Source organism: Aythya marila (assembly GCF_965140915.1).
Source record: "Aythya marila genome assembly, chromosome: 8".
In the NCBI taxonomy this organism is placed as follows: domain Eukaryota; kingdom Metazoa; phylum Chordata; class Aves; order Anseriformes; family Anatidae; genus Aythya; species Aythya marila.
This window is the reverse complement of record NC_139049.1, coordinates 9,902,944-9,930,215: the sequence shown is the minus strand read 5'-3', so window position 1 is coordinate 9,930,215 and position 27,272 is coordinate 9,902,944. Positions and strand designations below refer to the sequence as shown.

Here is a 27,272-nt window from a genome sequence, read left to right as displayed (position 1 = left end):
CTGTGGCCTGGGGGGCTTGGGGAGGAGGGCAGAGCTGCAGGGACAGGCGTGCCAGAAACACCAGGACCCACAGGAAAGCTTTATTGGGGACTCTGAAGCCGCTGGACAGAACACGACATTTCTTACATCTTCCTCCCGCGCCGGGGCCCCGGCACGCCCGGGGAGCCCCTGGGACGCAGCTCCGATATCCGTACCTGTACCTGTCTCTATATACAAACAGCCACGAGCAGGGGCAGCGTGCAGCAGGGGTACGGGTGGGACCGAGTCCCAGGGCCGGAGGGCCGTGACACCCCACGGGTGGGAGGGAGCACACGCAGAAGCGTGGGGAAGGCAAAGCCCAAGCCAGCAGCTGCTGCTGCGACGCCAAGCGAAGGCAAACGGAGGGAAGGCGACGCCCGGCGCTGCCCCAAACCCACTGCGCAGTGCCTGGTTTTGGGGCAGCGCCGGGCACCTCTGAGCCCTGTCTGCTCCAGCCCTTGGAGGCGGCACGGCTCGGTGGCTGGCGGGCCGTGGTGTGGCCGGGGACGTCGCTCCCACCCCGCTGGGGGTTCACGCGACGGGCAGGGCCTGCTGGGCCTTCACCTGGCGAGGGAACACACGTGGTGAGTGCTCAGCTGGCCAGCAGGGCAACAGCGGGGTCAACACTCTGCAGGGGGCTCTTGGGGGATGAGGACAGGGACGCAGAGGGTGGGGACAGCCAGCAGAACCGCATCCACGCCCGTCCCCAGGGTGAGGGCACCCCGCTTTGTCCTGGCGGCCAGGGCAGGCTCACCTCCAGGTTGGTCCTGGCCTTGCGCAGCACGCCGTGAGTCCTGGTCACTGCCAGGGAGAAGGGGACAGGGTCAGCGAGGTCGCCGCGCCACGGAGCGGCCCCATAAAGCAGGAACGGGGCCAATTTGGCCGTGCCACCTACGCTGGCTGACGATGAACTGCTCCATGCTGTCCTTGAGCCGGGCCATGCCGCGGAGCCGCTCGGCCGTGCTCTGCAGGGCATCGTCCTTCTCACGGAGCTGGGCACGCAGCGCCGCGATCTCGCCCTGCAAAGCCTGCTCCTGGGACGAGACGGGGGCCGTGAGCGGCGCGCGCCCGGCCCCATCCCAGCGCCCAGCACGGTGCTCACCTTGCCCTGGTGCTGGGCAGGGCTGACGGGCAGCACGGTGCTCCAGAAGGTGGTGAGGAGAGAGGCACACTCCTCCAGCACGCGCTGCAGGGTGCTGGCGCTGCCCCACAGCTGTCCCGCGCCCGCGTACCCCGGCACCTGTGGGAGAAGGGTGCAGGAGTGGCTGCTGCTGGGGCACCCCGGGCTGGATCCCCTCCAATATGCTTCGAGCACACTCGTGCCTGCTACGGGGACCCCGTGCTGCAAAGATCCTGCCCTAAATCCCCCGCAGTGCCACCTTGCCTGGCTGCCAGCAGCCCGATTTATCCGTGGCGCAGACGGAGCCTCCCTCCTTGCTCCAGCCCCGTCCTGCCCACGCTTTACCTCCTTTCCCGGGCACGTCGCACACGTCAGCTCGCAGGCCAGCGCCTTTCCCTCCAGGATGCGCTGCTCCAGGGAGCGGTAGGTGTCCAGGCGGCCCACAACGTGAGCCCCCGTCGGTCCCTCGCTCCTCCTCACCGCTGGGTCTGCCCCGAGCGTCTCTGGGGAGAGCAGAGCGGGGTGAGGACCCCTGAGGTCCTCCTCGGGGCTTGGCTTTGCCCTCTCAGAAAGGGTGCCACGAGTTTCTCGGTCTCAGCAGCGGTACTTACCGTCCACCTGCACCGATGTCTTAGAGGGTGGTGGAGAGAAAGCTGCTGAGCTGGTGCCAACATCCCGCACCGGAGGGGACGGGAAGCAGCCTGGAAGAAGAAGCAACAGACTGGGGCTCCCTGCACGGGGCTGCTGGGGGCCTTCCCTCCCTCCTGCTGCTGGGACAGGCACCCCGAGCTGGGTGAGCTGTGCACGGGCCCTGTACCTGCACGGGGCTCGGCAGCGGGGCCGGGAAGGCTCTGGTAGACGTGCAGCTCCGTGCGCAGGGCCTGCAGGAGCAGGCGGTGCTCATCACCCTGCTGCTGCAGGAGCGTCACCGTGTGCTGCAGCCTGCAGAAAGGTGCCACGTGGGTCTGGAGCCACCCGCACGCCACCCAGCCCCGCCGGCCCCAAACCTTACCTGTTGTTGTCCTCCTGCAGAGCCAGCCGCTCGTCCCGCAGCTGCCGGATGCTCTCCTGCTGCTTGCTGAGCTCCTCCGCCAGCCTGCGCTGCTCCCCGCGCCTCTGGCCCAGCTCTGCTTCAGCCTCCCGCACCCGGGAGCAGGCGGCCAGGAGCGTCTCCTGCACCCGTGCCAGCTCTGGGGACACGGAGCACACGGGGACGTCACCAACACCCCATTCAGCGAGCGGGGTGACCCCACGGGGGGACTCAGCCCCCGAGGTTTCTGTCCCGGCCCTACCTCGGGAGAGGCGGTCGCACTGCAGCCGCAGGCTCTGGTTGTCCTCGCGCAGCGCCCGGTTCTCCCCGCTCAGCTGCAGCCCCAGCTCCGGCCCCTGGGCAAACACATCGCCGGGCAAACCTGCAACGGGGGACGGGTGCTGAGCCCCTCTCCGCAGCACCGCGCCACGCAGGGCCCGAGGGCTTTTCCCCGTGCCATGGGGGCGTGCAAAGCCTGCCACCCCCCCCCAGCTGGCCCCGCTGCAGCCCCGCACCGCTGGCCTTGCCGGTAGAGGCCAGGCGGCGCTCCAGCTGCTCCCGGAGCCGGTCGTTGGTGCAGATGGACTCCTCCAGGCGCTGCCGCAGGCTGCGGATCTCCACCAAGTGCTCCTCCAGCAGGTCTGCCCCTGACGCAGCCAGGGAGACGTCTCAGGGCGGGGATGGCCGCGCCGCCTGCCCCGTGCCATCCCCACAGCACTCCTGGGGCTGCGCCTCCTCCCTTTTCCTCCCGGGGTGCCCCCAAGGAGCGTACCTGTTAGCTTCTGGCTGGACGGGTACCCCGAAGGCAGCGCCCCGGTAAGGGGCAGGCCGGGAGCAGGCACGTCCCAGGGGACATGGGTGTCGCTGGCCCCGGGCGCCTTGGCCAGGCTCTGCAGGGCGCCGTGCTGGCAGAGCGGTGCCGCGAGCTTGCCGCCCTCTCCGAAGGGTCCCAGCGAGGCTGTGGGCTTGGCTGTTGGCACGGGGAGAGTCACACCTGCACACACACGGGGCAAAAGGGTGAGGAGGAGGAGAGCAGTGAGCAGGGAGGAAGAACAGGGGTAACAAACCCTCTTGCCACGGCCTCCTTGCTATGCCCAGCCGTGCAGCCCGCTGTCCCCGTCCCCAGCCCTGCTCAAACCCATTCACCCCAAAGAGCAGAGGTTCTCCCGGCACGCACTGATTACATGAATTGAGTTGTGGGGTCTCAGCCCTGCCCCTACACAACACCTAACCACACCAACCCTCCCCCATGGAGCCCAGGCACCCGCACCACTTGCCAGTGCTGCCTCAGGCTGTGCCCATCCCACCCACCCCACCTCTCATGCAGGAGAGCCACGTCCCCATCGTCCCTTAACCAAAATATTGGGATCTGGCCTCAAAGCAGTGGCCCCAGGGAGCAAGAGAAGGACCAGGGCAGGGCAGAGGGGGCCGGGGGGGCCATGCAGCACGCAGGGCAGGCGGCACCAACCCTGTGCAGGAGGCAGGCGCTCCCTTTCTCCCAGCTGCCTCCGGAGCACCTGCAGCTCCTGCTGCGCCTCGGCCAGGGAGCAGGCAGGGGCCCCGCAGCAGCCCAGCAGCGCGGGGGCTGCGGGCGGGGGGAGCCCCGTGGGCAGGAACGGGGAGAGCCCCGGGGTCAGTGCAGGCAGGGGGGCACTAACGGGTTTGGACAAGGAGTCAAAGTGAAGGCCTAGAGACAGGAGAGAGAGGGAGAGAGGTGTTAACGCAGCTCTGGCTCAGTTTGGGGGGGTCCTGTCCTCCCCGAGGTGCTGAGCCACACAGGTGCCCACCGCAGCAGGGATCCGGGTGCTGCACGTCCCCAGCCCGTGGTCGTGGCCCCCCCGTGGTACCTGTGAGCCGGGCGGGCTCCTCGTGGCACTGGCTGCACTCGCTGGCTGCGTCCCCGTCGGAGCAGGGCTCCAGCGCGTCGGACACGAAGGAGGCGCTGGTGGCAGAGCGGGACGACTCGGAGGGCGGGCGGCTGCTGCCCGGGGACTCGCAGCGCTCCTGCAGCTTCGCCTCCAGGCTCTCAATCACCTTCTCCTTCTCCTGGAGCTCCCGGCTGAGCCTGCAGGGACAGGGCATCGCTGGGGCTGTGCTCGCTCCAGCATGACACCCCGACTTCCCACTCATGCAGCATGGCAGCCCAGGGTGCCAAACCCAGAGAGGCAGCCCCAGGACGCCCACCCGGAGCACCCTGGAGCCCCTGAGAGCAGTGACAGAGCAGCCCAGGGTGCCCCTGCAGAGCAGGTCCTCCCCCCAGAGCTCCCTAGCAGCAGGTACCTCAGTGCCAGGAGCTCGTGGCTGGTTTTATCCTCCCCATCCTGTCGATCTCCTGAAAAAAAACAAGCCAGGTATGAACCGGTCAGTGTCCCCATACCCCAGGCTGCCTGGACCCCAAACAGAGCCCTCGCAGGACAGCCCAGCTCAGAGCAGGTAACCCATAAAGCACAGGGTGTCCAAACGGTCCCAGCCCTTCACAGCACCCATTAAAGCATCCCTTTCCACCCCAGCACGCCCCATTACACCCCAGCACCCGCCCCAAAGGCGCTTACTGGTGCCCAGCTTGTCGCTGAGCCTCTCGGCCAGCTGCCTGCCCTGTGCCAGCTGCTCCCGGAAGCCCTGGCCCAGGTAGTAATCGATGTCAGTCCCACGGAGGAGCTCCTCGAAGGACCTCAGGGCGTCACGCAGGTGCTGGGCCAGGCTGCGGCTCACCCCGCGGCCCTCCCGCAGCGTCTGCCGCAGGTGGGAGAGCTCCCGGGCCTGAGCTTGGATCAGCGAGTTGTATTTCCTGGGGGGGATTGGAAAACAGGGGGGTCACAGGGCTGCCTGACACCCCCTGGGTAACCCGGCATGGACAGGATGCCGTGGGGGTGTCCCTGAGAGCCTGGCTGTGGGTAGAGCACACAACAAGAAGCCACCACCTTGGACAACCCCTAGAAACCCCCCCAGACCCCAATGTGGCCCCAATCTCCCCCATCCATACCCCGGCCACGCAGCAGATTGCAGCTCCTTGGGAAAACCCCCTCCGGGCTTGGTGGCAGGCAGCTGTGCCTCGAGGAGAGCCACGCGCTGCACCAGCTGCTCCAGGTCGTGCTGTGCCCACGGGGCGGGCGGGCAGAGGGTGCCACGGCCGTCCGACTGCCAGCCCTCATCCTCATCGGTCAGGCTGTGGGATGGCGAGGCCAATGCGGCGGGGCCCGGCGGGGGCCGCTCGGTGCCCGAGGTGTAGCCGCTGGTGACGGAGACGGAGCGGGCCCGGCGCTGCAGGCTCTGGATCACCTTGTTGGCGTTCAGCAGCTGCGCCTTGAGGTCCTTGATGTGCTGGCACAGGGCTGCCACGTCGGGAGGGGACGTGGCTTTCAGGGCAGCCTTGCCTGCCCTGGGTACCCCCAGGCGGCACGGGGACCCCAGCTCCTCGCCCAGGCTGGGCTCGCTGAACACGTCCGGCTCCTCGCACTCTGCGGGGGGGACAGGGCACGGTGTCACTTTTCTGTGCCATACGGGCGAGGCGCGGGGTCCCCAAAGCCCCCAGCTTTCCTCACCAGGACTGGTGGTCTCATCCCGGTCCACTTCGGTCTCGCTTCGCCCGCAGGTCTCGTAGCCCAGGTCCTGGAAGTCCACCTGCACTTGCTTGCTGAGCTGCTGGGCATGGGGTTCACCTGCCGGGCACGCCGTCAGCTCAGGGTGCCCCCCTCCAGGCTGGACGCACGCACGGGGCATGCCAGGTTTGGCACAGACCCCCCCATCCCTCCCGCCCCACTACTCACGGAGCAGGACGTGGTACTTCTCCAGCTGCTCCGCCTGCGCCCGCACCGTGGCCTCCGAGGCGGCCAGCTTGTCCTGCAGCTCCTGGCACTGCTTCTGCCCCTGCGCCACCTGAGAGCGCAGCTCCGCGCCCAGCCCCGGCCAGCCCCCGCCTGGGGCCGTGCCCTCCTCCTGCTGGAAAGAGAAACGGGGCTGTGAGCTCCCCCAGACCTCCGTCCCCGTCCCCGTCCCGCTCCCCGCAGCACTCACATGGCTCCCGTCCCCTCCGCCAGGGGCACTGGGGCAGGGTCTCTTGGGCGCGTCGTCCCGGCTCCGCGCCTCCAGCGCGGGGCGCTTGGTGGGCACAGCTCCCCTCTCCGCTGCGAGCCCCTGGCTGTCCCCGCTGCCACCAGCCTGGCGCTCCCCGAGGCCACCGCGACCCTTGCGCTGCGTCCTGCGGGGCTCAGGTGACGCGGAGCCCCCCAGCCCGGCCTCCTCCTGCTCCCCGCTCTCCAGCAGCAACGTGGCTTCGCCCATCCGCTCCTTCAGCTCCGCATTCTCCAGGCACAGGCTCAGCATCGCCTTCCTGGCAGCACACGGCGCCGTGAGGGGCATGAGGATCCCCTTGGGGCCACCGCCACCCGCCTGCTCCCACCCCGGGGGGCTCTTGCCTGATGTGGGACACAGAGGAGAAGCCGGCTTCCTCCAGCTGCGCCTTCAGCTCCCGCAGCTCCTCTTCTGCCCGTAGCCCTGGCGTTGCACTCCTCGGTGGTGCCTTCTCGGTGCCCCTGCTCTCCTTGGTGACCCGGGGGCTGTTCTAGAGGGACAGAGGCAGAGGGTGACGGGGCACAGCGCGCTGCCCGGCCCCACAGCCCCTCTTCCCGGTGCTGCACACCCCAACTTACGTGCTGGGTCGCGGCGCTGCGAGCCACCTCCTCCTCGATGCCGCTGGCGAAGTCGGTGCTGGCATCGTCCCCGTCTGTCCCTACGGCCTGACCTAGGAGACAGCACAGCGGGGTGCTCAGAGTGGTGACAGCGTGGCACTGGCTCTGTCCCCGTCTCTCCGGCAAGGCCACCGGGGCAGGTGCTTGGCACTGGGGTGCTCCCGGGGGGACCGAGGTGTCCCTTCCCTCCCTGGAGCCTGCTGTCCCCTGGCTGTCCCGTCCACATCCGTGGCACCTCAAGCTTGTGGCACTGCCCCTCGTGCCGTGGTGACATCCCAAGCCGTAGCCACCACCTCCTGGTGCAGAAAACCTCCCCGGTGCTGCCCCCACCCCACGGGGCTGCAGGTGCCCACCCCACGCAATTCCCTGCCCCGAGAGCTAAAAGGAAGCTCATGTCCCGTAGTGTGTGGGGTGGGCAGGGGGCTGTGGCCCACCCTGCCCCGCAGACCCAAGCAGGGACACGCTTTTCTGCTCTGCTCCTGGCCCCAAGTGAAGGCTCACCCCGTTCCCTGGGCAGCTCAGCCCCTTGCACCTTCCTCCCCCCCAGCTGCAGGTCCCAGCCCGCTCCTCTCGGGTTCAGGCACCCTGTGCTGGGGTTTGGGTCAGGGAGAGCAGAGCCTGGGCAGGTCCCAGAGCCACATTTTGCAGCCCCCCTCAAGCCCTGCAGGAGCTGCAGCTGCTCAAGCCGAGGGCAGAACCAGCGCCATCAGGGCTGGGGCTGAGCAGGGGAAGGCAGGAGAGATGCCAAACCTGAAGGTGCCGTGCCCTGGGAGCGAGGCTGGGCACCCAAAATGAGTAGAGGCAGCTGGAAGGGGCAGCAGCGCCCCAGCGAAGCAGCAGCGCTCGTGGGTGGCACTCAGCACAGGCAAAGCACAGCCCTGGGACCCCCCCGGGACACAAAGCTGGCAGGGGACACGCCACCCAGCTCCGTGGGCAGCTGCGAAGGGAAAAGGGACGCAGCACAAAGGCTGCAGGATGTGCTGGAGCAGGGGAGGAGCCAGCACAGAGGCTTTGGGGACGCTGGAGAATCACCTCTCCGCCAGCACCCGGCCCCCTGCTCCTCACCGTCACCCACAGCACAAAAAGGAGGTTAAAAAAATAATAATAAAAAAAGAGAAGATGAGGAGGCTGGTGCTGGAGCTCACTGAGTGCTTGAACCCTCCGCAGCAGCAGCCAGGGTGCAAATTGAAGGTGACAGGCTGCTCAGTGCTGGGTTCTGCCAGGAAAATGGATGAGATGCAAGCTGAGCGCTGCTCGTCTCAGACTCCTGTGTCTCTCGTGCCTAGCTTGAAGGGAATTAGCTGCATGGCTTGAAAAGTGCACACATCCCCCAGGTGCAGAACAGCCCCCGGGTGCATTGGCTGTGCTGGAAACAACCAGACACTTCGGAACAGGGGAGGAGAAGTAAGGGCTCCAGAGAAATTAAGAGAGAAAGGAGAGAGCTCCACAGAAAGCTCTGAGACAGCACAGCTTGAGAGGGGGCCCTCAGGCACGGGATAGTCAGGCTCACCTTTCAGTGGGGCAAAAGAGCACAGAAACAGGTACATCAGGGATGAAACAAAGCCCTGAAGAACAGAGCAGAAAGTTTGGGACGCTCTGAGGGCACTTAGTGTCAGGGATGTCAGCAGAGGGCAGGGACAGAGCTGAGCAAAAGGCAAGAGAGGGGAGCTGCCAGAGCACCCGCAGAGCGCCAGCCAGGGCCAGGCAGCCTGCACGGGGCCCTGGGCTCCCCAGAGACAGGCATCAGAGCCAGGATGGAGGAGGGAAGGGGGGAAGATAAGGACAGGGACACAAAAGGCTCCTACAGAGGGAGATGCAGAAGGAAAAAGAGGAGATGGCGCTACACAGAGAAGCGAGAGGAAGGGAATGAGATGAAACATGAGAGGAAAGGCTAACCAAGGAGGAGAGCTGCCCGGCAGCACCAGCTGTCCCACACAGGGCTGCTGGACTCGTCTCGCAGGGAAGGGAGCGCCGTGCTGCCTCCTGGCCCTGCCCCAGCCCGGGAAGGGAAGGTCTCAGCAGGGCTGTAAGGCACGGGGGGTACACGGTGTGTGAGGCGGGCACAAGGAGACGTGCAGCAGAGCAGGCAGGGCCCGATGGCACAGCCCAGCAGGATGGAGCTCTTCTGCTCCACCTGCTCCGGGTTCAGCTTCCCCAGCAAGCAGAAACAGCGATGGCCAGAGAGGTACAAAGTTTGCTCTTGACACTTTGGGAGGTGACTGAGCACGAGACTGGATCCATTCCCCTCTGTGTTGGGGAGTCACATCCTTAGGAAAGCTGCTGCTATTGCTTTGCAGTTCTTACATCAGCACCAACCCTCCCTGAGGAGGTGAAAGATGTCCTAGAAAAGCTACGGGCACGTGGAACCTGTGTGTGAGACATGCATGGGGACGTACGGGAGCAGACCAGCCCAGACTCCGGGCTCAGGCACCCCCAACCATCTGTCCAAAAACAAAAACCAGAAGGAAGATCTCCTGCAAGGGCACTTGCAAGCCGGGGTGAGACAACTCACAGTCAGTAAGCAAACAAACAAGAAAATATCAGTAAAATCATCAGTGGTGGATTAGGATTTGGTCTGAGCACAAAACGAATCTTTGGTCCTACGCTCAAAGGCTTGCAAAAGAGCTCCAGGCAAGTGCCACTGTGTCTTGCAGCCATTCCCAACTGCTCTGGCACCCACTGCTCCACAGACACCTTCTCCTTTTGTACCAGCAGCCATCGACCCAAGCCGGGGATGTCACTGGGTAGAAAAGCGGGGAGGGAGGTACAAAAATTCACACTCATGCACTTGGGAGATGATAGAGAACATCTGGCGTTTCCTTCGGAGAAAGGGAATCTTTATTTGGCCCACGGGGGAGGAGGAAGGGGAAGTAGAAGGAAATCAACTAAAATGGAATGATTCGAATGTGCAAATACATCAGTGGCCACCGGGGTGAGTCGGACAGGAACATACACGAGGACACGGGTGGATTGCACTGATCGCCGTTTCCAAAGCAGCTCAAAAAAAAAAATAATAAAAAAAAAAAAAAAGGAGACAACAAGCCCTGCCCCGGTTCTAGCGTACCGTTACTAAAGTCCCAAAGCAACCCTCCCAGAGTCAGTGAGACAGGCTGGCTCGGTTAGTGAACCGTTTCCGTGGCAGGCGGGCGAGCGCCAGTGCTCAGAAGGCATGCTGGGGGAGGACTCTCACACGCTCCTGTTCCCCACCTCCTATGGCGCCCTGTGTCTCCAGCCTGCTCAAACGCTCCAAGCTTCTTCCGAGAGCTTCTTCCAGCTGGCCCCGCAGCTCCTGGACCCCCTCCAGCTCCACCTGCAGAGCGCGGTCTCTCGCAGCGCTGAGCGGCCAAGGGAAGAGGGTTAGACAGGCTGCAGCACACGCACGAATCAGCCCCTCCGTCTGGGGATTCCTCTCGCTCCAGGCACAGGCCCTGCACGCTCCCACAGGGTCTTGGACACCTCCTGCCTCACCTCTCGGCCTCCCCGCAGCACAGCCATCCCCAAAAAAGGCTCCAGGCTGCGGCAGGGGGCTCCTAGGCACAGCTGTTCTTCGGTACTTACCCAAGCACTCCGCTTACGTGCTGCTCTTGCTGGCAGGTAGCTCAAATATCCCCGAGGCTGCAGGCCCGTGAAGGGCAGGGGATTAGTGTGGAGGACAAAGAATGCAGGCCCCACACCACTGTGGGATGACTGCCTGGATAAAGATCTGTCCGGGTGCTTCTCGACCCAACAGTTGGTGGGAATTGGGCAGGGAAAGCAGCCTCGGAAAGGTGGCCAAAGGGGGGTGAGACGCTGAGCAAAGCAGGCAACAGGGATGGAAATCCCAGGGCCTGAACATGGCAACGTGGGGAGGTTGGGTAGAATTTAAATGCATCTTTAGAGGAAGGCAGCCTAAAATCTGGTCTCCCAACAATCGGTGCCTTGGGGGTTGCCCCAGAGACCTCCCCCACGTGTCCCAGCAGCCAAGCAGAGCCGTGGCAGCCTCGCTTACCTGTCTGGGTGCGTGTGGAACTTCACCAGGCTGCTGTAGAGCTGCCTCTCTGCCTGGAGAGCCTCGTTCAGCCGATTCCTTTCAGCCACCAGCCCTTCCAGCATCAGTAACAACTGCTCGGAGAGGAGAGACGAGATGCAACGCTCAGACACATCCACAGAGGCACCTTGCTGCCCCCAGAGGAACAGGGGCTCCTCCTTCCTGATGCACCAACATCTCGTATCAAAGGGATCGAGGTAAGCAGCATCACCCCACACAAAAGACAAGAACAAACTCCCCTCGGCATATCCTGAGAGGCTGAGAAGCAGCCCTGTAACTGAGCATCAGCAAAAAATACCAACACACCCAGACTCGCCCCGCAGGGCACGGTACCTGCTGCTTTCTGCTTCCAGTAGCCTCTTGTCCTTGTGACTCCGCTACAGCCACTTTCTCCCGCAGCACCAGCACTTCTTGCGTCAGCCTTTCCACGGCTGGAATTTCTTCAGGATCTACCAGCTGCATCTGCAGATCCTGAAAACCAAGAGCAGGAGGGATCAGGGGGGACGGGATCAATAACAAGGACAGCTGGAGCTTTCTAACCCTCCCTGGAACACATTAGCCAAAGTTTCCAGTGTTAGCGAAGACCCAGGCCTAAAAAATGCCAGTGCACCCAGTGTGATTTAAACACAGACAACTGCCTGGGGCAAGAATTGAGAAGAGACACAGCACATTCTGTCAGAAGTACTCTTCAAGAAGAGTTTTTGGTACACAAGGAGCAAAAAGGTAAAATGATGGCCCTCTTGGGGTTTGGGGTCCTTGCCTTCTGGTCCAAGGAGGGATGCAGGCAAAGCAGAAGCAATCCCATCCCCGAACAGATACCCACGATGCTCTGAAGAGACCCCTTGCTTTAGCAGAGGTACCCAGACACAGCTACCACAGCAAGCCTGCAGCTTGGTTCCTGATATCTTACCGTTCAGTGGAACAGAGTGATGTTGAGGGACAGATGTGGGGAAAGAAGGGATTCCTCTGCAGCCTTTGCAGAAGGAGCTGGCCCAGCAGGACACGTTATCTCACCTTGATGAGGTCCTCTTTGATCTGGATGGTCCTGGTCAGGGACTCCATGTCAGAGGCCTGCACCTGCAGCTCTTCCTCCTGCGTGGCCACAACAGACTGGAGAGCAGCGAGCTCCCGCTAGGGACAGAAGAGGAGGTTGTGAAAACTTTCAAAAAGCCAAAACCCCAAAGCAAGCTTCTGCCCCATCTCTTACTGGGGGCACCCTCATGGTAGGGGGATCAAAATCTCCAGGGAAGGGCACCCAAGGGTCCCCATAGGCAAGGGAAACCAACACAGACTTAAACCCCAGCTCACCCTGCTTTCCCTTTCCTTCTTTGCCATTAGCTCCAGCTCTTCTTTGGCGTTCACAAGATCTTTCTCCAGCTCTGCTGGTGACGCTGTGAGTGCAAAGACAGCCAGGTTACGGCAGGGTCACCCTGTGCCCGCCGCTCCCGCTGAACTCAGGTAAGACACAATCCCTCTCTTTGGTCAGACAGCTCCACGATGCTCGTGCTTCCCACCACGCTGCCTCTTACCCAACACTCTCCTTCCCTTCCTGACTCTTAAACAGCAGCCCAGGACAACAGCGACAGCCCAGGCCTGCTGCCTCCACCCTGGCCAAGTCCAGGTGTCCTGACCCCAAGGCAAAACCCAAACCAGCTGCACCTTTCTCATCCCTGCCTGAACCACAAAGTCAAACCCCCTTCCCTGGACGGCTCTTGAATTGAAGCATCTCACCTCAAACCCAACACCAGCCTCTTTTTTACACTCCCACCCCCGAGACATTCCTGAACCAGCACCCAAAGGGGAGGCACAGCTTTATTTCAGAACACCCACTTGCTCCAAACTCGCTACTCTCTGACAGTTTCACGTAACCACGCTTCCCTGCACAGCAAAAATCCCTGGTCATGTTGGAGGACTTTTAGAGAAGCTTTCACCCACCTCCCTCTGTCAGGCAGCTGTCCCCCGGTGGGGGTCCGGCAGGGGCTGTAGCTCCACAAGCTCTCTGCAGCATTTCCTGAAAACACAAAAGCCTCCAGGTTTACATCTTTACAGGGAACCCAGCACCTGCAGCTTCCCCAGGACTCTCAGACTGCAGCAAAGCTGCTTCGTTGATGCCTCTGAAACATGACAAAGCAACGAAGAGGGACTGGCCTGACAGTGGGGACAAGAGAGTTGCACCCAACCTGTAAGCTGGATGGTTGGGCAACAGGGCTCTGGCCTTGTGGATTGTTTTTGTTTGTTTGTTTTCCCTAAGAGGTTGCTGGCAGTGAGCTTCTTTATGGTAAGGATTAAACAGGTTTCACTCAGCTGCAGCAAGCATCTTTCAACTGGACTCTAGGTAGACCTTTGTCTTCATCCAAGGATGTGGCCCAGAGGGACTATGCAGGAAGGAAAACACAGAGCTTGGCCCAAAAGCACATCTCTGGAGGTCTCCAGGGCTCACTTTCATCCTGGGAATAGAAGTGAGCCACCTGTTGAAGGTTTTTAAGCAGCTGCAAACTGACATTCACCATTAAACCATTAACAGCTGCTCTAGCTGGAGCATGGCATATGTGGCCTTAGAGCTGTGCTCAGCCTCCGAGGGGTTTTTAGCAAAGCTGCTTTAAAAATACCAACTCCAATTGTGGAAGAGACAGCAAACACCCAGCAGGCTCTGCCAAGAATTAGTGGGGATCTAAAATTAGCTCCCTTGTCCCCTCCAGAATGTGACAATGTCAGGGAGGGGATTACAATGCAGCAGCACGGCCCAGCCCAAGGAAGGACGGGGTCAGTGCTGGAAGGTCAGAGGGTGCATTTCTTTCATCCTCACAAGCGCCCCAAGGACCCACACGCTGCCTGATCCAAACAGAAGGAGGCACGGAGTGACAGAGGCCGGTGAATCAACATCAGAGCACCCAGGCAACGTTTCTGCTCCTCAGTTTCTTCTCATCCTCCTCCAGGAAGCCTCTTCCCTAATCCCACTTTCAGCGCTACCATTCTGTGGCACTCCTCTCGCCCAGTTCCTCCCACAGCAACGAGCTCTCTCTGGAGCCACAGGCAAAAAAAAAAAAAACAAAAAAACAAAAAACACAGCACACGACTCTTACCTGCAGGGGCTGTTTGTCCTGCTTCAGCAGACTGCTACCAGCCGACTGGGTCCTGAGGGGCTCCTTTCCCAGCAGGTGCTGGCGCAGGAGCTGTAACTCGCAGCTCCTTTCAGCCAAGGCGTGGGCCATCTTCTCGGTAGCCGTCTGAGCAGGGAAAAAAGGGAAAGGAAAGGCTGTGACCAGGAGCTGCATCCCCATCCCTCACCTTTCTTAGAGACTAAATAAAAATATCTCAATATTTATCTGTTGTTTGGGAGCAGAAGGGCTCTGCAAACAGCCCAGGAGCTAATGCTGCTGCCCACTTGCAGTGACCCCACTGCAGCCCCCTCTCCTCTGCTCACCAGGTGGCTGCAGCAGGGCTCAGCCCTGCAGAGGGACAAGTCCCTCGGTTTCCCTCACCCCATTCAGGAGGAAAAAGAGGCAAAGGAGAGACAAAGCGATGGAGCTTTGCCTTTCAGCCCCCTTTTTAGGGAAGGAAACTCAATGTAAAGTATTGCAGTTAGCACTGAATCATATCCAGTGTGCAGGAGGAGGAGTAAATAGCACTTCAAGAGCCGCAGCTCCTACGTGCCCAGGATCATGCAATAGTTTGGCTCAAGTCTAAGTTAAAAGGCAACGAGCAGAACCTCCTCAGCCTTCAGAGCTGCACAAGAAATATCTTTCCTCCTGGTCTGGTAACACCTATGTGAAGCAGCAGCCCCTCCACACACCCGAGAGCACCCAGGCCTGCCCTGCCCGCTGACTGAGGGACCTGGCAGCCGAACGCTGCTCCAGGAGCTCCCCTCTCACAACTGCTCCTACATGGGCTGTTGGGACTGATCTAACAGCACTTTGGTGGCTCTCAGATACTCAGCAGCTCCAGCCAGGCAACACCAACAGCAGCCAGAGAGCAGTTTCCGTTTGCTGAACACAAAGCAAAGCCACCCACACCACAGCACTGCACAAAACTCACTCTGCTCCACTGCTCCTTGGTGCTCATGGCCTGCAGCAGCTCCCGGATCTCGGCGTCGTGCTCCATCGCCTGGCGGTTCCTGTCGCTGAGGAGGTCCTGCAGCATTTTTTCCTTGCGCTGGAGACGCACGCACAGCTCCTCAGCTACCTCGCTCTGCCCTGGGCCCAGCTTGCAGAGCAGAGTTGCTGTGAGCTCCTGAACAAAAAGAGAGGGAGGGAGAGATGGAGAGACATCGCCACCAACAAGCTGCGACCTGTTTTGGGGAAGAAAAGCTCTTCAGCTTGGACAAGACAGTGTCTAAGCAAGGACAGGGATTTAGCAGTGCTGAAAGCAGCCAGCTGCCAAGGCACGGGCACAGGTTGAGGTGCTCTCCTGAGGCAGGCAGCCAGGAGGCCGTGGCCTGGGAGCGTTCTCTCTGCAGACAAACTGGCTGAAGGCTTGGAAGATGAAGCCAAGGCCTCACCTCCACCTCCTTGTTCCTGTCGTGCAGGCACGTCTGCAGCTGCTGGATGATCCCCTCCTGCTCCTTCTGCCTGCTGCACGACTTGGCCTCCATCTCCTCCTTGAGCCAGCGGAGGTTTTGGCAGGTTGCTGACACCTGCTCCAGTTCCAGGGTTTTGGCTTTCAAGAGGCTCTCCAGGCTCTGAGGAGAGAGAACAGAAGTAGCTGTTCTCTCTCTGTTCAGAAACACCCTCTCCAGGCACCACACTCACCTCTACACCCAGCCCAGGAACACGAGTGACCCAGAAACTCGCCCAGCACACGGGGACAGAGGAAGCCAAGCCCCAGCACCCTCTCTCCCCAGCCACATTCACCCAAGGATTCATTTTGCTCCACACCACAGCCAAACGGGACCCAATGGGCACAAGCACTCACGTGGATGGTGGCCTCGTTGCTGGACAGGACGCTGCGCAGCCTCTCCAGGTCGCCTCCACGCTCTCTTATCGAGAGACGGAGCTGTTGCAGCTCTTGCTCCTTCTTCTCCAGGGCAGAGAACTTCTCATCTACTGCTCGCTAGGGTGAGAAGAGGGAAAAATTAAGAGGGAAATGCTCAGGATGGGGGAGAAGGGCTCTGCAGGGCCCCTTTCTGCATGGGGCCCTCATGCTCTGACTTTCAGAGGGCTCCTCGGGAAGGCTGGAGCAAGAAGAGCACACAGAATACATGGTTGGCCTGGGCTCAGCTCAAAGACTGAGCAGAGAAGCCGGGGAGATGTCACCTGTGCTCACCTCCAGAGCAGCATCCCTGTCACTGACTCGCTGCTGCAGCTTCTCCAGCATGGTATCCATGGCTGCGGGGCTCCTGCCCAAGCTTTGCTGGCACTGCAGAAGTTCCCTCGATTCCTAAAGAAGTGTTACACACACACACTACTACAACTGGCAGTCCAGGAAAAACAAATACAAACACAGCAGCACAGAAAACTCTGTGCTAATTACGAGACCCTATGTTGATGGGTATAAGAATTTTAGCATCTGTCTGTGCCTGTCAGGGCTCACCAGGCTTTTATGTGAGCTGCCACCTTTGGACACCCACACCTCCTTCCTCACCTTGGAAATGTAGAAGTATCTCTTGCATTTTCTTTGAGGGGCATGTAAGAAAGCTACCGACTGATTTTGCATCTCTAAATACCAAAGGAGAGAGGAGCAGGGACCCTGGCTGATCATGCTTAATTGAGGTCTTCCTGCATCTCACCTGCAGCAGCTGTTCCTTGCGAGCCAGGTGCTGACTCAAACACTGAACTCTCTGCTCCTGCGCCTGCAGCTCGCGGCGCTTCTCCCACTGCACGGCCTGGATCTGCTGAGCCTTGTCCTGCAGCTCCGCCTGCAGCTGCTGCACCACAGCACGCAGCTCCTGCGAGAGAAAAACATTCAGCCCTCAACAGACCGGCGAAGAGCAGACCAACCTGAAGGAGCTGAGAGCAACAAGGAGCGTGGGAGCAGCCTGAAACGCCCTGCAATGCTTTCACATCTCAAAATCCTCTTCCACAGCAATACAGTTGGTTTTATTTCTCTTCCCAGGAAATCCATCTAAATGCCGTGCTCTGGCCACAGGCAGAGCTTACAGGCAATCACAGCTAGCCTGCAGCAGCAGAGGTTAGCTCTGTAACACTGCAAGAGGAGATGGACATTTGCACAAGCGCCTTTGTTGATTCCAACTCCTCAGATAGGAGGCTGGAGAATCCCCCCTGACACATTTGAGACAGGGACCAGGCTGGTGCAGGCAGAAATGATGAATGGGAGCAAAGCACTGATGCTTCTTAACCCCCTGCCACCCCAGGGAGTTCCAGGCTGAGTGCTTGTCATACCTGGTTGTGTTTCCAGGTTGCCTCTTTCTGCTGCTCTTCCTCGTGCACCGTGGTCTCCAGGAGCTGGGCTGCCCTCCTGGCTTCAGCCAGCTGATGCTCTTTCTGGCGCTGAGCTCTCTTCAGTTTCTGCACCTCCAGCTGGGTGCAGAAGAGCGTGTTCTGAAGGTCCAGCAGTGCCGCCTGCTGCTCCTGAGTCGAGGGCGGGCTCTCTGACATCTGAAAAGAAAACAGAGAAACTCGGGATTCACTTCATAAGAAGGATTTAAAACTCAGGATCCCTGCAGAACCAAACCTGATGTGTTTCGGGCTTTCCCAGCACGTACCTGCAACTGTCCCAGCTGGCTTCTGTGCAGCATGTCCCGCAGCTTGGCCATGGTCTCATTCTGCCCTTCGATGACGTGGTACAGCTCTTCTGTCTGCGAGACAAGGGTGGGAAGCCCAGTCAGCGGCCAGCTAAGCACAAACCCTCCCAATTCCAAGCCTCCAGCACAGTTATGACACAGCAGCGCCACACAACAGTAAGACCTTCGCAAGAAATGATTTCACGAGCTCCAGGATGCACAGCGATGGCTTACGCATTTCTTTCCAGTGGCTGCTTACAGGGTTAGCACGCTTCTCTTTCAGTGAGCGCCACCCCGCCCGTCCAATCCTATTACCTCACTCTCCTTGCTCTTCAGGGCCTCGTTCAGACTCTGAATCGTCCGGTCTTGTCTCTGCGATGTTTCTTGGGCAGATTTTAACTCAACAGTCAGTTCATTCAGCTTTTCCTGGAACAACTGCACACGAAAAAGATGTTGTTTTGTCTATCCTGCCTAATTAATGCTATATATAAACACCCTGGCTCAAGTCCCTACAGCCCAGGCATTCACCAGGTCAAGATAAACGAGCCACCCTCCAGAGCCTGTAAATAGTTTGAGCTGGGTGGAGACCAGTGCATAAACAACCTCTGCTGTTCCTGCACAAGCCTCTCTCAGTGCCTCTAGTCCCTGCAATGCAGCCTGCATGTGCAGGGTGGAGGCTCCGTGCTCGGGTTCACAGATCGGGCTGCCCCCCACATACCGTGGGACAGCGTTGCCCAGCACCCTTCCCAATTCCTAGTTCCCTTAAGAAGGAAGAGCTGCTTCAGCACAAACATTTCCCAGTAGGTCTGAACAACAACAACAAACCACAGCACCCCACGAGGAGAAGCTGTACATTCCAAAAACTGTGCCTTTTGCTTCTGGGGTCCTCCACAACATTGCAGCTGCACCTTTCCCACCTTGCAGCCCCTTCTCTTCCTGCCTCCTTCCATCACCCAGGCACTGCTGCAGCAACTGCTGGTTGGAGTGATGCCACGTTTGATCAGATCAGAGGCTTATCCAGCCTCCTGGCTCCAGCACAAAGGAACCTAAAGCGTGCCAGGACGCCAACAGCATGGCTGCAGAGCAAAGGGGAACTCCTCACTAACCTGTCTCTGATTTCCAACCTGAGAAACTTCTGCCCGAGACATTTCTGCCTAACGAGAGTGACGTTATCGCTAACAGTTTCAGGATGCTCTGCTTTCACCACGATGAATAGGAGCAACGTAATTTGTGTATTTAAGCAACTGCTTGTTGGTATTGTTAGTCTTAAGATGATAAGCATCTTCCCTGGAACTGAATCAAGCCTCGGTTTCTTAAAAAGCTGCTGCTGCCATATGATCTCTTCTTGTTATTCATTAGTTTACACACTCGTGATGTTATCTCTTCTCTAGAGACACTCCCCCTAAAACCTTTAAACACTTCAGCTGCATTAACTACATCTTTTATTTCTCTGTCAACCTCTGTGGACCAGGCAGCACCAACAGCTTACAATGTCCCCACATTATAAATAAACATCCCATTCCAATGGTGTTTGTGTTTTTTTTTTAATTGTTTTTGTTTGTTTACTCCCATTTAATCCGTTTTCCCAGAGGATATAATTTACCTGAGAGTTCAAGAGCATAAGAAGGAACATCTTACCCCTTGCAACATGCTAAATTTGATGTGTTTCAAGACAACTTGGCTTTTCTAGCAAACTCATTAGGGCCATTAAAGCTAAATGAAAGCAGCACCCCTCTCTGTGCTGATCTCCCTTAATGTTTGCAAAAAGAAAAAAGAAAAAGCAGGCAGCTGTCTGAGAAGGCAGGTGCCCTTCTCTCCTGCTCAGCCCATGCAAATCCAAGAGCCAGGGGAAAATTCTGTGCCTCGTGAGCCTGCTGTACACACAGAAATACCTGGTTGGTAGCTTCCAGTTGCTGGATTTTGCCCTGCAGCTCTGTGGCACGCAGATCGGACGCGTGCTCCTCGGCTGCGGGGTCACCTGGAGCTGGCTGCTGACGATCATCTTGCAGATTCTGAGGAAAAAAAAATAGGAGAGAAATGGCTCAAGTCCTGCAGCAGCTTCTGTTTTATTTGCCAGCCCTCACAGACCTCGCAGCGTGGGCTTAAACACGCCCTTCTGGGCCTGTGTGCCTCCAGAGGAGCGTGCTGCCTGCATCTCCCTTCTCCTGGGTGGCAGGTTGGCTCCTGGCTGCTCCCCGCCTGACCTGCCAGCAGCTCCCCGCTGCCCCGAGGCTCTGCTCCTGCTCTGCCTCTCCTCACTCCCTTACCACGAGCCCAGCACGTGTCTGGCTCTAACCACCGTCTGCAGGCTGACGACAGATCTGCTCCTCACACCCAAACCGCATCCCTGGAACCTCCCTGGCTCCTGTGTGCCCCGCTAGCAGCTCCAGACAAACAGAGCCAGCACCGAGCCGTGGTTCCCTTCAGCTCCACGAGCTGTAGCCAGCTTGGTGCCACAGCTGAGAGCTCATTCACGAGATGTACCCACGTACTGGGAACGGGAACGGCCTGCTGGATGAGCACACACTAATCCCCTGTCAGCCCTTCTCACTGTTTTTCTGTCTCCTGCCCAAAAAGCTGGTAACTGCTTACAGCAGCATCCAAACGGAGCCACCCCCAGGCTCATCGAGTGCTCCTTAACACCAGCAGCTCCTCTTTATCCTCCTGTTTTGTTAAGATTTCAGTAAAACCCTAACCAGCCACGGCAAATAATCCTGGCTTTGCCCAACCAGGAGGCTTCAGACAGGGAGAGCTGCTAGAATCTCCCCCACAGTAACTATGTTGGAAGAAGGCTGATGAAAAGAAAACACAGAGAGGCAGGAGGGGGAAATAAAAACCACCACCACCACCCTTTCCTCTCCATTTGCAAATTCCAAGGAAAAATAAACCACACAACCTGCAAACAGCTAAAAGCTGGGAGGGGAAAGGCAAAGCAAGCTCCAGAGTCCAAAGTCCCAAAGCCCAAGCTGCCTCCTCCCTCGTGCCTCAGCACAGCCATCTCTCACCACGCAGAGTGTGGCTCCCCATTTTTTTTTCACCCTACATCAGCATTTTAACTGAAAAATCTCTCCTCAGTGCCCTCTCCTCAGCACAGCTCCAGCAATGTCAGCGCACACGAAGTGAAACAGAACGCTTCTTCAGAAAATAATAACAACAAGCACTGCATTGTCGAGGCCAGCCAAGCTCACATCTGCACCAAACAGTGGGCAAAAGAGGGGCTGTCAGCAGGGCAACGCCTCCCTTGGTGCTGTGCTGGTGGCCGAGGCAGCTGTAAGAGCACATCTGATGGAGGCTGGGTTTGGTGGCGTCTTCCTGGAGCCACGGTGGTGAAAGGGAAGATCTGCTGGCTCAGGAAGATGGTATCGAAGAGATGACCTGCCCCAGGCACCAGATTGCTCTTGGTCATCGTAAATTACGGCAGCCAGTTTAAAGGAGACTGCAGCTTCCAAAAAATGATAAGGGAACTGTGGTCCTACACGTTCCCTTCACGTTATCAGACAGGCATTTATGCATGTGAATCACTGGGCTGCAGTATGTGACTTTGAGATTTCTCTTTTTAAGAATGTTGTCTGTAGAAAGAAGCACATGAGAATCATTTTGGTAACCAGCAGCATCCAGCTTCCCCTTTCTGCTGTTAAAATCCTCCAAACAATTAAGAGCTTTGCCCTGCTCAGCAGCTGCTGCTGCCATGGCAAGAAATGGGTGATGAAAAATGCAGCAGGTTGAAGGGCTAGAAAAGCTCCTCCAGAGCAGCTCCGAGGCCAGGACAGCAAAGCGTGATGCAGAGGGAAGCTGCAAGCACACCACGCTGACTGTGCCACATTTTGGTACAAGAAAGCCCATTTTTCTGCTCCGAATCCATCCCTAGCAGTGAAAAGGAGCAGCAAGCCCCACAGCACACAGGAGCAGCAATTACCCCCTGCCTTTTGTCTTCCTTCACCATCCAGAAACACGAAGCTTTTGCGCACTGGAGGAAAATCTGATTTTAAGCACTCTGTGCTCCACCCTAGCAATTTTCTGCTGGGTTTCCCAGGACGAGCAGCTGGGCCAGCAAGCAGCACTAGCCAAATGGGGAGCGTAATTCAGCACGGCGACAGTTGCCATAGAAATAAACAAGCCCGTTTCTAATCCCTGAGGCTACCTAGAGAATTAGGCGGCACTAAGGCCGCTAATGTGGATGCAATTAGCCTGACACGGCTGGTCCTGAATTGAAGCTGACTGAGGCCTTCTATTCATGAAGGAAAGCGGCAGCGGAGTTACAAGTTCAGCTTTTTGACTGCATGCTAATGAAGATTTCATTAAAGCCAGCAGAACAGGGGCAACCCAGAGCCACGTGAGGACTACCAGCCAGGCAGGTACCGGCAGCGAGGTGCCCTGCGAAGGCGGGGGCGTTTGTTGCCTCTCCGCAACAGCTGCTGTTAATTGATGAATCCTTTCAAAGGCTCGGAAAATAAACCAATTATGGAGAGCACCAACCCTACAGCCACCTGCGAGGAAAACACCTTCTCCTCAGGGCACGCGCCGCAGATCTGCACGCTAGGCGGGCTGGAAGCCTGATCTGCAGAGGCAGGCGTTGCTGACACTGTGCCACTACCAGGGGACAAAGAAAACACGTGCCCAGCAGCTTAACGTTTCCCCTTCAGTAGTGGGTAAAAAAAATCCACTAAAAGAGAAAGGTGAAGTGAAAATGGGGATTTTCTCAGCAGAGAGTGAGAAAGCATGAGGAGACCTTAGATCCAGCCAGCACGCTGCAGTCGCAGAGGGAGCCGAGGGAGGAAGGGAGGGCAGGCTGATTTCCCTGAGCACAAAGAGGAAACAGATGACAGGAGAATGACAGGGGAGAAGCGGAGCACACCTAAAAAGGACCGAGCTGCCTATTCTTAGCCCCTGGTTCAGCTACACGTGGCTATCTGCATTATCTCAGCACGGAAGAATGCCGAACGGCCTCGAGAGGCGAGCTGCAGGGACGCCGCTCAGTCGAACGGCGGCACCATGACCTCTACCTGTACCCGCAGCGGCATATAATCCTCACAGAGGTCGTCCCACAGCTCCTGCAGCTCAGAAAGCTCCAAGGGAAGCCCCAAAGAAGCCCTGGACAGGGATTTTCTTTCTGCGGTCAGGAACCCAGAACCGGCATAGGCTAAGCCACCAGCAGCACTTCCATCTGCCAAGTCCCGGCTGAGCTTGGGAGGGGGCAGGCTGGACCTGATGGGAACAGGCAGCCTGCTGCCCCGCGGGCTCTGGACGGGCTTGTAGTCTAACCCCTTGATCAAGCTGAGGGCCAGCTCCAGCCTGTTCCCGCTCAGCGACGAGCTGGGGGTCATGCGGTCCTCTGCCAGATCCTCACATCTGCCGTTCCCCTTCACCCCCTTATCCACATCTTCCTCCTTCTGCTGCAGCGGGCCGGCCTCCACCGTCGTGTCCAGGGACTCCACGGAGGACGCGGGCGTGCCCTCCTCCATGCTCTCCCCATCCACCGGCCCTCTGGCACCGGCAGACTCCGCCGTGTCGCACACGGAGGACTCCTCGTTGCCCATGCTGGCCGACCAGCGGCCGGACAGCCCGCAGGAGATGCTTCTGGCCACCTTCCGCGGCACTTTGCAGATGGCTTCGTAGTCGGCATCGGCCACGCGCAGCGCCGCGCAGCCACGGCAGCGCCGCGGGCGGTTGCTCGCTCCCTCCGAAGCGTGGCAGCTGTGGGGCTCCAGGCCGTGCTCGTCTTGCTCCGTCCAGTACTCGTACCCAGAATAAGCAAAGTCCTCCTGCAGGAGGGCGGCATACCGCACATCGGGCAGGTTAGAGAGGTCCACAGTCCCGTCCCCGGCTCTGTCATCCGCACCGGAGTCGTCGTTGTTCCTGCGGTACATGCTGGCGATGCAGAACTTGAGGCGGTCCTTCTCCAGCAGCAGCTTCTGCAGGCGCTCGATGGAGAGGGCTTCGATGCGGGCGATGACCGTGTCGAACCTGTAGATGCGGTCCAGCATGAAGGCACACTTGCTGCAAGCGAACTCGGCTTTGCCGTCCCGGCACAGCTCCCTGCCCAGCACGTGGGACAGCAGCACCTGCAGGTTGAGCTTGGCCGCCGTGTGGAAGATCCATCGCCGCTGGTTGCCGCACAGCTCCCGGGCACAAATCCGGCACGTTTCCTTCATCCTCCCTCCTGACCGGCACCACGCCTGCTGCTGGGGGCTCTCCAGGACCTTCCCTGGGCCTCTCCGGCTCCCTCAGCGCATCCCCCGGGGCTCCGCTCCCTCACCCCGAGCCCCCCAGCACCTCGCAGCCGCCCTCGTCAGGGAGGGGGCCACACGCTGGGACTCCTGGCACCACGGCGCCCTTCTGCCCTACGCCATCCCCTCCACCTCAGCCCAAGGCTGTCCCCTCTCCTCACAGACCCCAGTTTCTCCTCACAGACCCCCTGTTCGCACAGACCCCCACTTCTCCTCACAGAACCCCGTATTTCCTCACAGATCCCGGATTTCTCCTCACAAACCCCAGTTTCTCCTCAGACCCCCAGTTTCTCCTCACAGACCCCCTGTATCCCTTCACAGACCCCCTGTATCCCTTCACAATCACCCAGTTTCCCCTCACAGACCCCTATCTCCTCACAAATGCCCCCTATCTCCTCTCAGACACCCCCTATCTCCTCACAGACCCCCAGTTTCCCCTCACAGCCCCCTATCTCCTCTCAGACCCCCCGTATCCCCTCACAGACCCCCCGTATCCCCTCACAGACCCCCTGTATCCCCTCACAAACACCCCGTATCCCCTCACAGCCCCCTATCTTCTCTCATACACCCCCTGTATCTCCCCACAGACCCCCCGTATCTCCTCGCAATGCCGTGCCCCAGCCCCGCTCCTCCTCCTCCCCTTCTGCCACCCCCGATGCTGCTGCCACGGCGGCGCCCGGCTTCTGGCTCACATTTCAAGATGGCGGCGGGCGGGCGGTGCCGCGCCCGCGCCGCGCCCGCGGGGGCTGCCGGGAGTTGTAGTCCGCCCGGCCCGGCCCGATGTCGGCGACAGAGACCGGGCGATATCGCGACAGCGAGCCTGGCACCGCCACCACCGCCGCCAACAGTGCCCACCTGCTGCTCCAGGCCGCGATTCTGGTCCGGCAGCGTCCCCGCGAGCTGGTGGCTGGCGGCTGGGTCCCCACTGGGCTCCTCGGGGCTCCTGTGAGGGGTGGCAGGGGTGCTCAGCACCATCCCTGAGGTGCTCAGTGCCATCCTCAGGGTTCTCAGTGCCACCCCGGGGTGCTCAGCGCCATTCTCAGGGTGCTCAGTGCCACCCCTGGGAGCTCAGTGCCATCCTCAGGGTGCTCAGCACCATCCCTGAGGTGCTCAGTGCCACCCCCAAGGTGCTCAGTGCCACCCCCGAGGTGCTCAGTGCCACCCTGAGGTGCTCAATGTCACCCCCCAGGTGCTCGGTGCCATCCTCAGGGTGCTCAGCGCCCCAGCTGAGGTGCTCAGTGCCACCCCTGAGGTGCTCAGTGCCACCCCCAAGGTGCTCAGCACCATCTCTGAGGTGTTCAGCGCCATCCCTGGGTGCTCATTACCACCCCCGAGGTGTTCAATGCCATCCCTTGGGTGCTCAGTGCCACCCCTGAGGTGCTCAGTGCCACCCTGGGGTGCTCAGTGCCACCCCTGAGGTGCTCAGTGCTATCCCCAGGGTGCTTAGCGCTATCCCTGAGGATACTCAGCACCCTACAGGGATGCTCAGGACCCTAGTGGGATGCTCAGCACCCTGCGGGGCTTGTGAGGGGCCGCGGGACCTGAGGTCGGACATGACACCCACCTCCGTGCCGTGTCGTGGCGGCCGTCGCCGCTCCCACTGTCCCCCTGTGCCCTCGCAGCCTCCTTCAGCCTGGCCGCCAGCTCCTGGCACCGCTGCGCCTCGGCCTTGGCCAGCGCGGTGGCCTGCTCCGCCTCGCTCCTGGCCAGCCTGGCCTCCTGCACGGCACCGGGTGAGCCCCGGGGAGTGGCACCGGCCCCCAGCACCGGCCCCGCCGCGGCCCCCGGCGCTCACCTCCTGCAGGAGCTGGATCTTGTTCTCCAGCAGCTCGTAGACGTGCTCCGACTCCCGCTGCCGCTCCTCATAGTGCTGCCGGAGCGCGGCCTCGCTGCGGTTCGACTGGCTCTCTGCAGCCACCCTGCCAGGCACGGCACGGCATGGTATGGCACAGCATTACATGGCACGGCATGGTATGGCACAGTGTTATATGGCATGGCATGGCGTGGTATGGCACAGCATTATATGGCACAGCATGGCATGCTATAGCACAATGTTATATGGCAAGGCACAGCACGGCATGGCACAGTGGTATATGGTATGGCACAGCACAGCATGGCATGGTATGGTACAGCACAGCATAGTATGGCACAGCGTTATATGGCATGGCACAGCACAGCACGGCATGGCATGGTATGGCACAGCACAACATGGTATGGCACAGCATTATATGGCAAGGCACAGCATAGTATGGTATGGCACAGCGTTATATGGCATGGAACGGCATGGCACAGCACATTATGGCACATAGTCACGTGGCATGGCACAGCATGACACGGCACAACACGGCATAGCATGGCACAGTGTTACAAGGCATGGCACAGTATGGCACGGCACAGTACAACATGGCACGGCACAGCACGGCACAGCACGGCATAGTTTGGCACTCCATGGCAGGACGCAGCACCCTTAGCAGGGACCCAGCAGGGCTCCTGACGTCCCCCAGCCGACAGGTGCTGCCCTTTATTTTTGGCTGGCACTGGGGCCGTAAGCGGAGCCGCGCTGGCCGCCCCCCCGTTCTCGTCCCCGCGCCTCACCAGGTTTTGTCCAGTGCCTGCTGCTTCTCCCGCAGCTCCCGCTTCAGGCTCTCCACCTCCACCTTCAGCTCGATGTTCTGTGGGGTCGGAGGGACGCAGGGTGACCCCGTGCACACCCACCCCAAGGTGCTGGGGAAGCACCCCTCGGCCCCACACAGCTCCCTGTGCCCATCGAAGGCAGAGTGGGGGCACAGCCCCTGCCCCACAGCAGGTTTTTGGGTGCTCTTGGCCCCTCTGCTGCACTGGGGACGCTCGGTAGCACTGGGGGCTCCATGTGGCCGAGCCCAGCCACCCAGGACAGCTGGAAAAGCAGCCGGGTTATTTATAAAGCCAGCTCCCCACCAGCATGCGCTGGGGGCACCGGGATTTCTACCACCAGCGGGGCAGATCCTGCCCTCCCCGTCCTCCTTGCTCAAGCCAAAGACAGCAAAAAGCAAACTCCCCCCAGCCCTGCTGCTGTGCCCGGTGCCCTCCCGGTGTCCCTGTCCCGTGCCGACGGCTGCGTGTCCCTATCCCCATCTCCTCCCCATCAGCCCTCTCCTGACAAAAGGACAGCACAGGGGGGAAATCCAGGACACAGCAGCACCCCGTCCCCATCCCCGTCCCCATCCCCGTCCCCATCCCCGTCCCCGTCCCCGTGGGCACGCTCACCCGCCGGTAGACATCGTCCCGGCTGCCCTCGCCCTTCTGCTGCACGCGCTCCTCCAGGAAGTAGATGCGGAGTTTGAGGCTGAAATTCTCCTTTTTGAGGTCGTTGAGGTGCTGGGACAGCGTGCGGTACCCGTTAGCCATGGCCGGCGCTCCATGGGGGGCACATCCCGGCACCCCTCACATGGCGGCGCCGGGGCCACGGCCGCTCCCTGCCCACCCGCAGCTCGGTGACGGGTG

General features: G+C 60.0%; 1 protein-coding gene across 4 annotated transcripts; it reads right to left on the bottom strand.

Moving 5' to 3' along the window:
* Nucleotides 1-58: 58 nt before the first annotated feature.
* Nucleotides 59-27,272, bottom strand: PDE4DIP (phosphodiesterase 4D interacting protein). Of its 4 annotated transcripts, XM_082766191.1 has the most exons (42): nt 27,036-27,272; nt 26,385-26,461; nt 25,585-25,708; nt 25,354-25,508; nt 24,645-24,732; nt 19,455-19,574; nt 17,878-17,997; nt 17,545-17,637; nt 17,222-17,437; nt 16,609-16,767; nt 16,146-16,259; nt 15,795-15,932; nt 15,382-15,561; nt 14,919-15,113; nt 13,967-14,110; nt 12,819-12,894; nt 12,192-12,274; nt 11,898-12,014; nt 11,217-11,354; nt 10,845-10,957; nt 10,064-10,191; nt 6,818-6,909; nt 6,584-6,729; nt 6,183-6,498; nt 5,936-6,107; nt 5,711-5,827; nt 5,152-5,626; nt 4,721-4,956; nt 4,449-4,500; nt 4,016-4,233; nt 3,637-3,855; nt 2,941-3,162; nt 2,684-2,815; nt 2,431-2,550; nt 2,151-2,328; nt 1,956-2,080; nt 1,750-1,839; nt 1,484-1,641; nt 1,121-1,258; nt 914-1,052; nt 773-819; nt 59-582 (listed from the first exon to the last, which is right to left on the bottom strand). In XM_082766191.1, the coding sequence occupies exons 1-42, from the start codon at nt 27,174-27,176 to the stop codon at nt 550-552; spliced, it is 6,144 nt and encodes a 2,047-aa protein (XP_082622317.1). In that variant the 5' UTR covers nt 27,177-27,272; the 3' UTR covers nt 59-549. The 4 variants fall into 4 exon arrangements, with proteins under 4 accessions (XP_082622317.1, XP_082622316.1, XP_082622314.1 ...); XM_082766190.1 differs by lacking the exons at nt 24,645-24,732; nt 25,354-25,508; nt 25,585-25,708; nt 26,385-26,461; nt 27,036-27,272 and adding exons at nt 22,566-23,526; nt 23,625-23,988; XM_082766188.1 differs by lacking the exons at nt 24,645-24,732; nt 25,354-25,508; nt 25,585-25,708; nt 26,385-26,461; nt 27,036-27,272 and adding an exon at nt 22,566-23,989.

What these genes read in the sequence shown, in the direction of transcription:
- PDE4DIP (XM_082766188.1), bottom strand. Translation starts at nt 23,714, where the DNA reads ATGAAGGAAACGTGCCGGATTTGTGCCCGGGAGCTGTGCGGCAACCAG. An exon ending in GCCAGCTGGGACAGTTGCAG is followed by an intron (nt 17,438 to 17,544) that starts GTACGTGCTGGG and finishes TTTTCTTTTCAG; the next exon opens with ATGTCAGAGAGCCCGCCCTC. An exon ending in CTGCAGGAGGACAACAACAG is followed by an intron (nt 2,081 to 2,150) that starts GTAAGGTTTGGG and finishes ACCTTTCTGCAG; the next exon opens with GCTGCAGCACACGGTGACGC.